Here is a 16,717-nt window from a genome sequence, read left to right as displayed (position 1 = left end):
TTGGAAATTATTTTTTAATTGGGCTTGTCGTAGGGACTTGTCCAAGTGTGTGTCTGTGTGTGTGGCTTAATTGGATTAAACCAGCTAGTCTGGGTGCTTTGCTGTATAGTAGTTTAAGGTATTAATTAGATAAATGTAAGTTAAAAGGTAAAGTGCAATTTGCATTTGTTGAATAAACCATTGAAAAGAATGGGTGAAATCTTGCACCTAGCTAGGAAACATCAAGCAGTGTGTTTATATTACTAATAAAATTGGTGGATGCTATGAGCGATGCAGTTAGTAAAGCTGAGTTATTTAAAAATCCCAGAAGGAAACTTTAAACTGTCATAACCTATAACTTTAAGTGTTATGTTTGAGACGTGACTCAAAATTCAGGAGTCAGACCATTAGTTTTTGAGGTTTTAAATTAAGCTGATTGAAACATTTTATTCATTTATACAGGTTTAAAATATATATACACATGGCTACAATATACTCCTATCATAACTTTTAACAAATTCCCAAACTAATCTCCATTAAGGCAACAGCAACCCATAGACTTAACCAAACACCAGGCAAAGCATTTTCACCTTACGAATTCAAAATTAGGTTTGTTTCACTGTGGGGCCAGTTGGAGGCTTGCAGCTGCCTTCTGATCTTACATTGCCTCTGCTCTGCACACCCGAAAACTGCTATAAGTTATACCTACCACAACTGACTGAATTCAAATTCTTATTATCTCACCAGTCTCTTTGAACTATACCTTTTAACAATGAAACCCCAATCGTTGTACCAATTTTATTAGTAATATAAACATATTGCTTGGTAGCTGCTAGAAAAACGTCAAGTTTTCACCCCACTTATTGATTGCTCTATTCAAAAAATGCAAATACACATTATCTCCCTTATATATCATAACTAGCATATATCAAAGCACCCAGACTAGCTGATTTTAATCCAATTAAGACACAGCTGCAGACTAAACCTCTACTTTAAAAGAAAAATATTTTCCAAAATATTATATACATTAATAGCTTCATGACATGGAATGAAAGGATTATTGTTAGGAGAGGTAAAATTAAAAACCTAGTAACAGAAAGGAAAATTTACATTCAAAGGGAAAGCTAGGTATAAGCTGAGAGGAGTTTGTGTGTGAGTCAGAGGCATGTAAAATCTAACTAGCCTGTAAGCTCTACAATTGTGGCTGAAAAGGAACCAAATGGAAAGGAACCTCATTTTCAATTCTTAAGGCCAAATATGCTTTGCCTTGTGTCTGTTTAAAGCCTATGGGTTATTGTTGCCTTGGTGAAGATTTGCCTGGGAGTGATTAATTTGGGGATTTGTTTAAAAGTTATTATGGTGGTAATTTGTAGAGCTGTGTATGTGTTTAATTTCTTGTTAAATTAATAAATGTTTGATTTAGTTTTATATAAAAAACCCCTTGAGGCTTGGTGGTTTTATTTCTGAATTCAGAGCTGCATCTCAAACATACCAATTGAAAATGTACGTTATGTCAGTTGTTCAAGTTTCCCTCTGGGATTTAACCGACTCAGCCTTTACCAACTGCTGTGTCATAATATTGACAAAGACACCTAGCTGACCCGCTGGAGCCTTGATGGTCGCATGTGTGCAGTCGATTGTACCCTGGATGTGGAGGAACCCAACAATCGCTGCAAACCCTCTGGTTTGTTCAGCCTGGCTGGCCTCATCCATACGGAAATGAATAAATGTCATTACCCATCTGAACAGAGCTTCTGTCACCAGCTTGATGCAACTGTGGACAGCTGATTGAGACACTCCAAGAAGATCCCCCACTGACCCCTGGAAAGTGACAGAGACATAGAAGTTGAGGGCCGCTGTGACCTTCAGAGCCACTGGCATGGAGTGTCCACCCACACAGTTGGATGTGATCTCAGACCCAATCATATGACAAATGGATGTCGCTGTCTCCCTTGAGAGATGGAGCCTCCTTCAGCACTGCACCTCAGACATATTGAGGTAGCTGCATCGCTGCCTGTAAACCCTGGCAGCAGGATGGCGGTGTCTTCTGCAGCCCCTTACTGGACCACTTGCTGGCCCTGCGCCCCTTGTGCCTGTGCCTCTCCTCCCCACAGGTCGCTCCCCTGGAAGCTGCACTGGGACACCCGGCCTCCTCTCCCTTCTGCCCCTCTCTTCCTCCTCAGAGGAGGTGCCACCAGTGGAGACCACAATCCTCATTACCAGGTTACAGACGGCTGTCTGATACCTGGAAGTATCCACAGGGTCAAAATTCTCCGGGGGCCTTGGAGACACCAATGAGTCCTGAAATGAATCCTGGAAATGCTAAAAATGAAGCTCAGAGCAGAGATGAAGCTGTCAAGTTCAAATAAGCAACCAGCAGCAACTATCTCCTAAACTCCTCACTACTCACATTGGCAATGCTGCTGACCCTTTTTATTCTGCCATTGGATGAGGTTTTGTAAAAGGTGGGCTGTCCGTCTGCCCTTGCGACAAGTGCGAAATTGCATGGGCAACATAAAATTGCGAACAAATGCCTTTTTAATAGTTTTTTAATTGATGGCGGGTGCAGCCCCGACACCCACGTGCACCCACTGACCTGAAAATCGCTTGCATGAGGAATGATGTCGGGACGCTTGCCCGACATCACCTCATGAGATTTTATACCTGAACAGGTTGGGCGCGTGCCCCCACAGAATGTATTCTGCCCATTGCTGCACAGCTGGTGGAGCAAGTAACAGCCGAGGTCTCTGACACTCGGAGGGTTGCTGGATACCAGACCCCTGCTGAACCCCATGCATCTGATGAGCCTCTGCACTTAGCCCCAACAAACATATTGAAAGTTCAGAAACAGGCAGGGGAACATCAGGCAGAGTTGCCAGCAGGCTGGCGCAGGCTGGGCCAAAGACAGGAGGAGTCCGTCCACGTTCTGTCTAATGTTGTGGCTCTGGCATGTGGAAGCTTGGCTGCCTCCATGGAAAGCAGTTTGGAGAGCCAGGTCCAGCAGAACACACACTGGCTGCTGGTTATGCACTCAGATATACACTCCTTCACTCTAACCCTGCAGTGCCGCAGTGGCAAATCAAGAGGGGAATGCGGCATCTTGACCTCCCCCCAGGTATCCCTTCTCCTCAAGGAGTCAGTGAGGTGCCACTGGGCACCCACAGAGAGGAGGAGCACCAGCCAGGCACTTCATGCCATGACACTCCAAGTGTGCCCTGCCTCTCCACCTCTCATCTGTCAGTGACCCCATCACTTCCACCTGAGCAGGAGACCATCAGCAGGCCGGGGGGTCAGGGGTCTCTCGATCTCCAGTCACCAGAGAATGCCTGCCAAAGTCATCACAGTCAATAGGATGTGGCAGTCAGCAGGCTGCCTCCACTCAGCCCCGGATGTTGGGGCTGCACCTAGACCTAGGGGTGGGCAAAGAAAGATTAAGAAGTATTGAAGGCACACAGGTGTATAACCATTGGATATAGTTTTGACACTTGTAAATATATGTTTACTTGTGTTGTATAGAAGCTTCCTGGATTCCATCTTGCTGCCAGTTGCTTCAATGGACACAGGCATTTAAGGGTCCGGAATATGGGCCTACATCAGAGTCTGATAATGAACTCCTATAGCTTCACTTCTCCCACAGTACCAACATAGTGATTACTCGATAATCCATTGCGCCTATTTCAGCTAAACAAAATAAGTGACAGCCATTTGCTGACTCATTTCTCAGGGCAATGCCTTGACCAATCAGGATCAAGCTACCTGGTTTAAATTTCAAACAATGCTTGGCAGTTAACTGTCAGCCACCATCACTGATGAGAAAAGTTATTGTTCATGGAATAAAAGGGTCAGTAGCAATGTGGATACAAAATTGGCTAAAAAATAGGAAGCAGAGAGTAATGGTCAGTGGATATTTTTTGGGCTGGAGAAAGGTTTGTAGTGGAGTTCTCCAGGGGTCAGTATTGGACCCTTGCTTTTCCTGATATATATTAATGACCTAGATCTTGGTGTGCATGGGAGAATTTCAAAGTTTGCGGATGATACGAAGCTTGTGAGTGTTGTAAACTGTGAGGAGGACAGTCTAGAGCTTCAAAAGGTCATAGACAAGTTGGTGGCAGATGAAGTTCAATGTGGAGAAGTGTGAGATGATGCATTTTGCTAGGAAGGACATGTACAGACAATATTAAATAAGGGGTGAAATTTTGAAGGGGGTGCAGGAGCAGAAAGACCTGGGTGTATATGTGCATAGATCATTGAAGGTGGCAGGATGGATAGAGAGAGCAGTTAATAAAGCATGTAGTATCCTGGGCTTTATTAATAAGGGCATAAAGTACAAGAGCAAGGAGGTTATGCTGAATTTATATAAGGCACTCGTTAGACCTCAGTTGGAGTATTGTGTATAGTTCTGCGCGCCACATTATAGGAAGGATGTGAACACATTGGAGAGAGTGCAGAAGAGGTTTACAAGAATGGTTCCAGGGATGAGAAACTTCAGCTATGGGGATAGACTGGAGAGGTTGTGAATGTTGCCCTTGGAGAGAAGGCAGCTGAGAGGAGATTTGATAGAGATGTTCAAAATCATGAGGGGGTGGGACAGGGAGAAGCTGTTCTTGCTTGTAAAATGATTAAGAACAAGAGGGCACAGATTTAAAGTGATTTGCAAAAAAAGCAAATGTGATGTGAGAAAATGTTTTTTCACACAAGTGGTTCAGGTCTGCAATGCACTGCCTGGAAGTGTGGTGGAGGCAGGTTCAAATGAGGCATTCAAGAGGGCATTAGATGATTATTTGAATATAAACAATGTGCAGGGGTATGGGAAAAAGGCAGGGCAATGGCACTAGGTCATAATGCCCATTTGGAGAGCCAGTGCTGACATGATGGTCCGAATGGCCTCCTTCTGTGCTGTTAAAATTCTGAGATTCGGTGGTGCATTCTCCATGGCAATGCCTCTACCAGTCAGAGTCCACTTACTGACCAACCAGCACTCTCTTGACGTACAGTATAGATTGCTGTTTTTCCCCTTATTTTTGTATTCTTGAGAAGTGTTCTGATGGGTGCAAGACAAAAAGCTTCGACATGTATTTTTTTCAGCAATACTCAAGGGGAGTTAAACCTGCTATGTGAATGGCAAGTAACATGTAGATGCAGGTTCGGGGCTGAGAGTGAAGCTCAACACTGTCTTCTTAACAGTAGAAAACTAGAGGCTGCCCTACATGTCTGGAGGAAGCTGTGGTGAGCACGTGCAATCATTAATGGCCCTCCTTGGTGATTTGTCATTTTGGGTTAAGGCTGCAAGTCAGGGGGCAATGGAAAATTAGCCCCGACTATAAGGGAGATATGAGGGTAGGATTTAAGAGCTGTCTATGCAGTTGACTGAAGCCTTTGTCAGACTTCATGTGGATATTTGTTTGGCCAGCTCATCTTATCAGGGGTGGCAGTGGACTTCGCATAAAGGGTTTGCAACCAAAGTACAATGGCCATCATTAAAGGACCAAGGTTTTGGTGCATGAGGGGAGAGAAAGAGTGAGAGAGAGTAGAATGGGCCTGTATGCTGAACCCTGCCAAAGACTCTGAGGTTATCCATGTGAAGCATCAGCAGCTCTAACAGGCCTCTGCAAGGTCCATGCAGGAAAGAAGTTTACCTTGGCTGGGGTGTCCGCAATGACAGATCATGGTCTTGAGCTAATGCTAAGGCCATCTAGGACTGAGAGTTGTAACAGTCTCTGTGATTGGAGGGTTGAGACTGGTTGTACCTCAGCAACTCTCAGCGAGTGGACTCCAGAGTTACCTTAAAACTTCTTGGCAAGAAGGTGTCAAGGGATATCGGTTTACTCTGAGTGAGTGACAGGAACACAATCTTCCCTCATCAATCTGCATGGAGGAGCGATGTTGAAGGGACAAATGGTGTTCGCATGCTGCTCCTCCCATCTATCTAGTTCTGTCTGAAAGAGCTCTCTTACAAGTTGGCCCCCCTTTGGGAGCAGGTGTGAGGGTGACATGAGTGAATCCCTGCCAAGGTTAGATTTGATATTGCTCTAAGTTGCCATGGACATGGGCTTTGTGACGGCATTGGGGGAAATCACCATTCTACTTACAGTTTCCCATGGTCATGGAAGAACAGAGTGCTGTGCAGGTTCTAATGCATGCGGTGTTCTGCATATTAGCATTGTTTGGCGCATGCTAAGGATCGAACCATCAGCAGGCAGACAGTAAACTAGTGTAATTTAATTCAGCTATCATAAATCAAGGTACATTCAAGGAAAGTATCATATCCGTAACCAAAAAGGAGCTGTGACCTTCCAGCCAGCAGAGGATAGAAAACCAAGAAGTTGTGTCAGCAGCTTACTCTGCCTGGAATCTAGCAGATTGGCACGGGCCTGTCTGCCACTTTGTAACCCTGAGATGGCCTCTGCATGTGTTACGACACCTTCCTGGCTTTCATCAGCTCCATTCCCTTCACCGTCCTCCTTGGTGGAGGAGACATCTCGGTCCTCCATGTCTCCCTTAGCTAAGACATCCCACCATTGTAGTGTTAGGTTTTGCAGGACTCAGCACACAATGATGATCCAGGCCACTATCTGTGGTGATTATTGGAGAGCCCCGCCTGAGCGGTCCAACATCTGAACCTCATCATTAGGAAGCCTGTCCCCTGCTGAATCATGAACCTGCTGGAGACATGTGCAGCATTGTAGCTCTCCTATTGGCAAGTCATGATTCACCATCACTAGCCAATTGGTTAGATGGAAAACCCAAGAGGAGAAAAATTGGACCTACTGCAGAAAGGTCATTTTTCAATCACTGCAATTGAGTGCTGTGATGAAAATTACCATTAACTATCTTTGGGCTCCGCTTCAGCCTTTGGTTTCAGAAGCAGCTTTGGTGAGAAGTCCTGTGGGTTAAGCTACCCTTCAAATCATACTCCAAGTCATACTTAAATTAGCCTTCCAGTTACTCCTTTGGCAGGTTGCCAAGGGATTGGCCACCCACACACTTTCCTGCAATTTACAACATTTCACAAGTGTATCAAAGTTTGCAAATCTATTCTTGTAAATTCCACCATCACCCACCTTAATTGTGTATCTAAAACATTTGTTAATTTTTTTGGGTTCACACCCATCAAAGAGTTATATGGTGAACATATATCAAGATGGGGGTCAATGCTTCACAAAAGTTATTGAAACAAAATACAACCACATAATCCCCTTTCTGCAGGCATCATGGCTCAGTGTAAAAACAACAATAATCTACACTTGCCACAAAGTATTCTTCACATTTGCCCTCGGATCCATTTCAAAAACATTACAGCTGTAGGGCATCCACATTTAAAACTAAATAGTACATTCATTTAAAAAGCACTTCCAGAAATCTTGTAGTTAGGATTGCTAATCTCTTCATTCTGTAATGTAATATGAATCTCATAATGACCAAGTTCAATCTAAAACAGTATTTAACTCTTTTCAGAAGGACATACATATGAAAGAAGCACATCTATTTCATTCTTTATAATGACTTGCTGGGGATGTAATTCATGTGGCAGATAATGTGCTATTGTCATCTCCCAGGCATCCACAAATGCCACGTTGATGCCCTCAAACATCTTTCTCATCACTAAATCTAGTTGATAGGAATACCAGTCACTGTTGTAGAGACTGACGTCCCGTGGAAGGGCCTGGACATTGGCAGTCTTTATTACAACCAGCGTGTCTGGACTCCTGTCCAGCAATCGTAGAATTGACCTGCGGATGTTCTGGAGCCTTCGGATGTATGTTTCAACTGGAAAAGTGTTGAAATGACACCATATGGTGAAGGCTATAATGGTGCTCTTTCCTCCTTTAATCTCATCCAGTTTATTTGCAATGAATGGTAGATCTTGACTTGAAATGGCTAAGATTCGGATGGGTTTGCCGTGGGCATAATATTCCACTTTGATCTTGTTGTCTATATCCAAAGCGAGATGAGGGCCGCTTTTTCTAGAATTGCCGAGATCAAACTTCCTCAGACCTAAAACAGAAGATGTCACATCATTTAACTTGATGCTGAAATGTAATTCTGTGAATAAAAATTAATAGGCATAGAATAGACACATCACTTAGAATCTCAGTTGTTAAATTAGAGAGTCTCTCATCTCTCAAACTACTCTACCTAAACCATCAACTTCATATAAGGATGGGGTGATCAGGAGGACAAGCCAGCAGCCAGGTTAAATAATTGAGACAGGCAGATCAATAAATGTCCTGAGAAGCATTCAGAGGAAACGGGCAGGTGGACTGGTGGACTGGTAAGTAATTGAGGTGAGGGCCAGTGGTTAAGCGAAGAAGTACTTGGATAACTGGGTAAATAGAAGGGCAAGAAAAGCTCAGACTGAACAGCTATGTGAACTAACAAATTCAGAGGCAGGGTGAGGTGGTTGTAATGTTTTGAAAATTGCAGTGTGTATTTTGCCCATGTAAGATAACCGTACACAGATAACAGCAGAGGAAGTGTAGAAAGGAATAAAGGAATCCATGTTTTAACACATGTAGCAGTTCTGAACCTTGCAGAATCTTACTGTTTCTGGCAACAGCGATGGTAAATGTGGTAGAGTGAGGTACCCTGTCCCTTTAAGAGAATGCGAGTGTACTAATCATGTGACAGCACTGACAAATCTGTATAGTGCAGGCAAATGGGAACTCAAGTTTAGTACTGGAGGCTTATGCGTGAGCACGTATGATCTGGTGCTCTGCCCTATGTCTCAATAAACCATTACTGTTTATTCTTATACCATCTGTACTCATTATTGATTGCAAGCAATAATTGATGAGAACATAGGATGGCATGCGGTTAGAGTTCAGTTGACCAATGAACTCATTTACCCAAGATATAAAAGTGGCGACAAGGGTAAAAACATTGCAAGACCTCTGAGTGTGAGTCCACAAGATGGGTGAGCAAAGCATTGGAAACAGCATCTGTACTTAACTTATAAAAAAGGTGACAGCCAGCAATCAGAGCAGAAAGCTGTGCTGCAGTTTAAAATTGAAAAAGAAACCCTGCAGAATCGCGATCGCAGGGATCCTGCCAAAACTTGAAAAGAGCGCGAAACCCAGCACAGAAAAGCTGACAGCCGCAGAGGCGGGGTTGAAAAAAAATGGTGATTACTCTTAAAGTGGCAATGCATTTGAAAGGGTGAATACATGGAAAATGGCTATGGACAGAAAATTACAGAAGACCCCGGAGATAGGACGACTCCGTGGTAAGCCAAAAACTAAAATTCGTCATTACCTGGAAAGCCTATCGGAAGTGCAGTCCCCTTGCAGTCGTTCACTATGCCACAGTTTGGGCGTGTCAATCCATTCGACCCCATTGCAGATGACTGGTCTCAGTATGTCGAAAGCCTAGCATTCTTTTTTACCACTAACGACATTGTCGGGGAGGAGAAGAGGGTGATCCTTTTGTCCTCATACGGGAGCAAAACGCACGGGCGGATCCACAGCCTTACGTCACCTGGCGTCCCAGACTTGAAGACTTTTGATGAGTTAATAAAAATTGTACAGAGCCACCTGAGACCAAAGCCCTCAGTTACTGTGCAGCGCTTCAAGTTCAATTCAAGGAACAGGCTTCTGAGGAGAAATAGCTGACTATGTGGCCGTTTTAAAGGCATTAACTCAGCATTGTGAATTCAAAACGTCCATTAGTGATATGTTGAGAGACCACCTGATATGCGGGATTGGAGGTGATACTATCCAAAGGCGTTTGCTAGCCCAAGCTAGTCCAGACTTTAATAAGGCTTTAGAATTAGCTACTGCTAATTCTGAAGTTATAAAAGAAACACAAAATGGCGCCGTCCATCTGGTCGAGTGGGACAATCCGGTAACAAGAGGCGCAAAAACCTCAAACTCCACGGAAAGGCGGAAAACGCTCTCTTTCTAGCATTGAAAAACAACGATACTGCAGTGAAAACCCATAAAATGGACGAGAGAAACACGTGCAGGCCTCCAGTGAGCGAACGACAACTCAAACAAGTCGAGTGCTTTTTCTGCCAATGCTATGACCACATAAGGCAGCACTGCAGAGAAAGGCTAAAACAACAGTACAACGGCAGAAGGAAAGATTGTGAAATATGCCTCATGGAAGAACCAGAAGAAATAGAATCAGACATCCCTTCATTAATAACCTCAAAGTGGGTAGAAATGAGCCAATGCAAACTTTGTCATTACAGTTAATGGACAACCCATTAAGATGGAAGTTGATACAGGGGCATCGATGTCCATTATTGGAGAGCGTTCATTTAGATATCTGAGTAAAGGAACCCATCCTTTCAAGTTAGAAGTTTCAGACACAAAGCTGAGAACACACAGAGGTGAAGAAATAAGGCTGAAAGGGTTATGTCAAGTCTTGGTGACATATAGAAATCAATCTGAAAGGTTGTCCTTGTTAGTGGTAGCTGGATAGGGCCCCAGCTTAATAGACCACAACTGGCTCAAAAAGATTAAGTTGAAATGGGCTGCAATTTTTCAAATTACAATGAAAAGCTTACAGGAATTGTTGCAAAAGTATGCTTCCATTTTCAACAACAAGTTTGGAAGGATTCAGGCCATGATCCATGTAGACACAAACGCAACCCCCAGATTTATAAGAGCCAGACCAGTTCCTTACGCTCTATGGGAGAAAATTGAAACTGAACTGGACATCCTACAACCAGTGCAATTTTCTGAATGGGCAGCCCCCATCGAATCTGTACTGAAGCCGGACCAAAGCGTGCATCTACGCAGTAACTATAAGCTAACTGTCAATAAGGTGGCCAAACTTGATAGACACCCGATAGCCAAGATTGAGGAATTGTATTCGAAATTGGCAGGGGGCACCACATATTGAAAATTAGACATGAGCCATGCCTATGAGCAGGTAGAGTTGGAAAGGACTCTAGGGAAATCGTCACCATTAATACGCACCCCAAGGATTGTATCAATACACATGTCTATCCTTTGGAGTCTCCTTGGCATGTGCTATTTTCCAAAGAATGATGGAAAACTTGCTCCAAGAATTGCCCCATGTTATTGTTTACTTGGATGACGTATTGGTCACAGGACTGACCGATGAAGAACACTTAACAAATCTAGAAGAGGTGCTCAAATCCTTCACACAAGCCGGGATACATTTAAAAGGAGAGGAATGTCTTTTCCAAGCTAAGGAGGTAGTTTACTTGGGCCACAAGGTTGATGTGCAGGGCCTGCATCCTGTGGAAGAAAAAGTCCAGGCCATTCGGAAGGCACCTGCCCCAAGAAATGCCACAGAGCCTAAGGCCTTCTTAGGCATGGTAAACTATTACTGCCAATTCCTCCCAAACCTCTCAACTGTGCTGGCCCCAAGGTACTGCCTGCTTAAGAAGAAGCAGAAGTGGATTTGTCAAGCCCCCCGAGGATGCCTTCCTGAAAGTGCAGCGATTGTCGGCCTCGTTGGTCCACTTTGACCCCAAGAAGAAATTAATTTTATTATGGAATAGGCGCTATCCTTCCACATTGGATTGTGGTTGGCTCTGAATGAGCCATTGGTTATACAACTCGCACACTCAGTGTTGCCAAGCGCCAATATTCCAGATTGAAAAGGAGGGATTATCTATTGTGTTCGGCACAGCTGCACAGATGCCATTTCCATACTATAACTGACCACAAGTCCCTACTGGGATTATTTGGAGATGACAAAGCAATACCACATATTTCATCGGCTCACATCCAGAGATGGGCACTAATATTAGCCGCCTACGAATACACTTTTGTTCACCGTTTGGGAACTTAAATTGCACATGCGATGCACCTAAGCTGCTTTTCCCCCCCAGCTAATAACAGGGAGGCTCCAATTCCCCAGGAACTGGTCTTAGTGTTAAATTTTCTGGATACCTCACCTGTTCAGACCAAATTCATGAGAGGACCCTCTATTGTCCATCGTCCTGGAGCAGGTCTTGAATAGTTGGTCAGGTGGATGTAAATCTGATGAGATGAATCCCTATTCTGATCGCAAATATGAACTCTCCTCTAGCATGGCATATTACTCTGGGAGCAAGGCAGTTATTAGCCGAGCTAAATAGCGCTCACCTGGGCATTAGCAGAATGAAGATGCTCGCACGCAGCCAAATTGGATGGCCAGGCATGGACTTGGATATAGAAACCCTGGTCAAAAGCTGTCCTCAATGCCAGGAAGTGCAAAAGCTCCCCCCCACCGCCACCCCACCCCCCCCCTACCTTAGCTCCATTGCACCCATGGGAATGGCTGGGATGGCCGTGGGTGTGCTTCCACATCGATTGCATGAGACCCTTCTTGAGCACAATGTTCCTTTTACTGATTGACTCCCGCTCCAAATGGATGGATGTCTATGATGTCCGGTTGCCCACGTCGGCTGCCACCGTAGACCGTTTGCGGCAGTGTTTTGCAGTGCATGGGTTGCCGGAGGTCCTGTGTCTGACAATGGGATTGCTTTTACCAGCAGGGAGTTCCACGGGTTCACGACCCTTAACAGCATTACCCATATCAAAACCTCACCCTACCACCCAGCATCGAATGGCATGGCTGAGTGGGCAGTCCAAACCTTTAAACCCGGGATGAAAAAGATGAGATTGTCCCGTTTCTTGTTCGCACCCCACAGACAATGATCGGCATTGCCCCTGCAGAACTACTAATGAAGAGACGTCTCTGCACCCGCCTGACCCTTATCCAGCCGAACTTAGAGGAGAGGGTGGAGAAAAGTCAAGAGGTGCAGAAGACCAGATATGATGGTCATAGTCGCGTAAGAATTTTCATGGTTGGAGATGCGGTTCTTGCGAAGAACTTTGGAGAAGGGCCCAATTGGCTGTTAGGTGAGGTGAGTGCAGTAACTGGACCCCTCTCCTATAATGCATCAGTAAATGGCCAAATAATTAGACGACATGTGGATCATCTCCGCAAAAGAATGCCAGCCCTACAAGAAGAAATGCAGTCTTCATGTATGCCTGAATCTGTTCCGCATGTAGAGGACAGATCACACAATTGGGAAGCACCGGTAGGACCTTGGGACCCGAGATGGTTAGGGAGACAAACCTTCCAATTTCCACTGAGAAACCTAGTGGACAACTGTCTCCTGAAAAGGAAGTCTCGGAAAAACCAGCCGCGGTTGTTGAACTGAGACGCTCAACACATCTGAGAAAGCCTCCTGAAGACTTGACCTGTAAATAATTATTGTGTAACTAGTTAGTGTGTTTTAAACTTGCTAGCTGTACTTTTAAGTAAAGGTGGAATGATGTGGTAAAATGAGGTACCCTGTCCCTTTAAGAGAATGCAACTGTACTGATCACGTGACAGCACTGACAAATCACTGTATAGCATGGGCAACTGGGAACTGTAAGTCTAGTTCTAGAGGATTCTGAGTGTGCACGTATGATCTGGTGCTCTGCCCTATGTCTCACTAAATCATCACTGTTTATTCTTACATCACTCTCTTCCTGTTATTGATTGCAAGCAGCAACTGAGGAGAACATAGGAAGGGATGCAGTTAGAGTTCGGTTGGTCAACAAACTGAATTACCCAAGACATAAAAGTGAAAAAAACAGGAAACATTTGTGCTTTGAATCAAAGGAAACAACTTGAGTTTGTTTACTTTCTGCAACCAGCATTTTAAGTTGGAGATTCAGGAAACACACACAGGAGATGCTCCAGCTCAGGATTAGCAACAGAAAAGCCTGCACAGTGTACACACAGATATCAATTTCACCAAAATAACTGTCCAGTCAAAAATAATAATCTTGTATCATTACAGAGAGGTTTTTCTTTGAAAGGAACACAATCCTGGATTGTTGATCACATGGTGTTGCTAATCAGGGTGGCTTTGTCTATGACCTATGCATCACCTTTTGACGTACATTCAGAGCCATCAGCTCTATTTGAACATTGGCAAAAGTTACTTTGACATTTTGAAGGTATCATGGCAGGCTTTGTAATCACAGATGACAAAAGACAAAAAGCCTTACTCCTCCGCTATGGAGGTAAAGAATTGGAAGACATTTTTGAGACACTTAGTCTGAGCAAAATGACTATGATACAGCACAACATGCACTTTCAACCTATTTCACACTCCAATAAAATATATGAAACAATTGTCTCTAATGCACTAAGCAAGAAACAAATGACAAAATTCACCAATATTATACTCGATTGAGGCAACTAGGAACCAAATGTGACTTTAATGACGTTGAACACGTTGAAAGGGAAATCAAAACACACAAAAAAATCAAACTCTAGTCAACTATACCAAATAGCACCCAAGAAAGACAGAAAGCTGTCAGAGCTATTGGATTAGCAAGGTCACTATCACTTTCAGAGACCGAAGCTACTGAAGTTGAAGCTACCAACAGTAACTACCACACTCCAACTTCAACTCCTGTGAACAGTATTCATCACCCGTGTGCTAGGAAGCCAACTGCAAAGCAATAACAGCAGTCCCATAAACAACTTGTCCAAAGAATGCTTCCACTGTGGCGGTGCTTACCCACACCAGACAGCATCCTGCTTCTGGCAACAGCGCAAAGTTTGTGAAAAACTCAACCATTCTGCTCATGTGTGTTGCTTTATCAGCAAAATCAACTACTGAGAATAATATCAACAGAAGGGTGCCACATATGCATACCACAGCAAAAGGGCAAGGCAATATAGCCAATGTAGAAGCAGGCGACCCTGAATATATTCTTGAGCTCTTTTTTGGACACAGCAACCAGCCATGTGTGACAGAGACCATTGGCTTCCCGGTCGTAGATACTCTCATAGATACAGGAGCATTTGTCAATGTCATGGGAGACAAAACATCCAATAAATTTTGGGATTGCTCCATCCTCTGCAAAACCAGGGAACGCAAACATTTTCCCGTGACAAGCCACTGAAAATTCTTGGGACTTTTGAATCACCAATCTCATTCTAAGACACTAGAATGAATGCTATATTCTATGTCATATCTGCAGAATGTGACACGCTTATCAGTTTCCACGCAGCAACAGATCTGCACATGATTCCTACACAAATTAACAATATTCTTGAATTGCAAGCTGACCATTTCACTGGTACCAGCAAACTGAAGAATGTTACATGAAAGCTGAACATACCCCAGTTGTGCTTCAACACCAACGAATACCATTTCATATCAGAAAGCAAACAGATGGAACTTCAATGCCTACTTGACCTTGACATTATTGAGAAAGTTGAGATGGGCCTATCCCTTGGGGTCTCACCCATACAAGTCATCAAGGAACCCAAGAGTGAGAACCAGATTAGAATCTGCATTGATACACGGTCACCAACCAAGCCATACAACGAGAAAGACAGTTGACACTGACAATCGATGATACTGTAGGGAATGTGCATGGTGCTAAACACTTCGTTAAACTTGTCCTTAATGCAGGCTACCATCAAATCCAGCTTGCAGAAGAATCGTGATATCTTACAGTATTTTCCACTCACTTCAGATTTTTTCGATAAAAAGGGCTCAGCTTTGGAGCCAACTCAGCAGCTGAGATATTTCAGCACAGGAGGACTCAGTCTGCACTTCAAAGACTTGAAGGCACACTGAACATCAGTGGTGACATTTTCACTATGGTCACACTTAAAGTGAACTCGAGACATGCCTATATGCATGCTTACAACTTCTTAGATAGCAACCTCAGCCTGAACAAAGAAAGGGCTTGTTCAATGAAAGCAGAATAGAAATCTTCAGTCGTGTGTTCAGTGGCGAAGCAGTATCTGATCCAGGGAAAGTTGAAGCCTTTGCAAATGCTGCGGATCCTACAAATATGCAGAAAGTCTGGAGTCTGCTAAGACTCATCACATGCTGCAGTTGCTTCATTCTTGACCTCGTTATGTTATCTTCGCCCCTAAGCAATCTGACAAAAGAGACCACCAAGTGGGAGCGGACTATATCACACAAACAGGCTGTACACAAGATCAAACAACTGTTATCAGCAAGGTGAACAAATGTCTATTTCGACCCTGAGAAAACCATCCAGCCAGTCATGGATACAATCCCGATTGGTTAGGTGCAGCTCTTGTGCAGAGACACAAAACGAGAAACCATTGCGATGACAAGCAGATTGCTAACACCGGTAGAGCAATGTTATTTGCAAAGAGAGAGAGAAAGAAGCGCTCTCAGTCATATGGGGTTTCTTACACTATTAACTCTTCTGGTAAGGAAGTGAGTTAGAAATAATAACAGATCATAGACCAATAGTAAGCTTGTTCAATAATAAACTACCCACTTGAATAGAGAGTTGGATACTCAAACTACCAGAGCACAAGTTCCAGGTGAGCTCAACACAGCAAACTCTCTTTTGCAATACCCATTGCCGACAGTCAGTCCTACTAATCGTGAGGAAAAGGTTTTAACTATGTCAGCCTAAATGTGGTGCCAAAGTTGCTAAAACAGCTGACATCAAAGTGATAACGAAACAGGATGAGGCATTACAACCAAGTATGACAGCTATGGAATCACAAAACTGGAAAGACGTGATCGAGAGAGTGTCTACAAAAGAAGTTGTTCATACACATTACAATGTCTTCGCAATGTTCGAAAAAGCTCACAATTCCAACCATGTCTGATCTCGTGTCATGCAGCCACTCTATTGTCATCCCGCCACTCATTGAGGGAACATGCTGTTGATAAAGCGCATGAAGGCCACCAGGGAATTGTCAAAAATAAACAACTCCTAAGGGAAAAGGTCTGGTTCCCAGGAATTGCCTACATGGTAGAGCACAAAGT

General features: G+C 43.8%; 1 protein-coding gene across 3 annotated transcripts in view; it reads right to left on the bottom strand.

Moving 5' to 3' along the window:
* LOC121290969 (NXPE family member 3-like) overlaps window positions 1-16,717 on the bottom strand; it is a 100,305-nt gene that overhangs the window by 13,542 nt on the left and 70,046 nt on the right. For 2 of the 3 annotated variants that reach the window (XM_041212050.1, XM_041212052.1), the window contains one exon: window positions 6,179-7,974. The exons of the other annotated variant lie outside the window; for it this stretch is intronic. In XM_041212050.1, coding sequence (XP_041067984.1) covers window positions 7,421-7,974 — 554 coding nt within the window. In that variant the 3' untranslated portion in view covers window positions 6,179-7,420. Of the gene's footprint in view, window positions 1-6,178; window positions 7,975-16,717 lie in introns of those variants that run through there. 3 annotated transcript variants of the gene reach the window in all.

This window comes from Carcharodon carcharias, chromosome 18 (genome assembly GCF_017639515.1).
Source record: "Carcharodon carcharias isolate sCarCar2 chromosome 18, sCarCar2.pri, whole genome shotgun sequence".
NCBI classification, from domain to species: domain Eukaryota; kingdom Metazoa; phylum Chordata; class Chondrichthyes; order Lamniformes; family Lamnidae; genus Carcharodon; species Carcharodon carcharias.
Note: the sequence above shows the minus strand (reverse complement) of the source record. Positions and strands in the feature narration are given on the sequence as shown.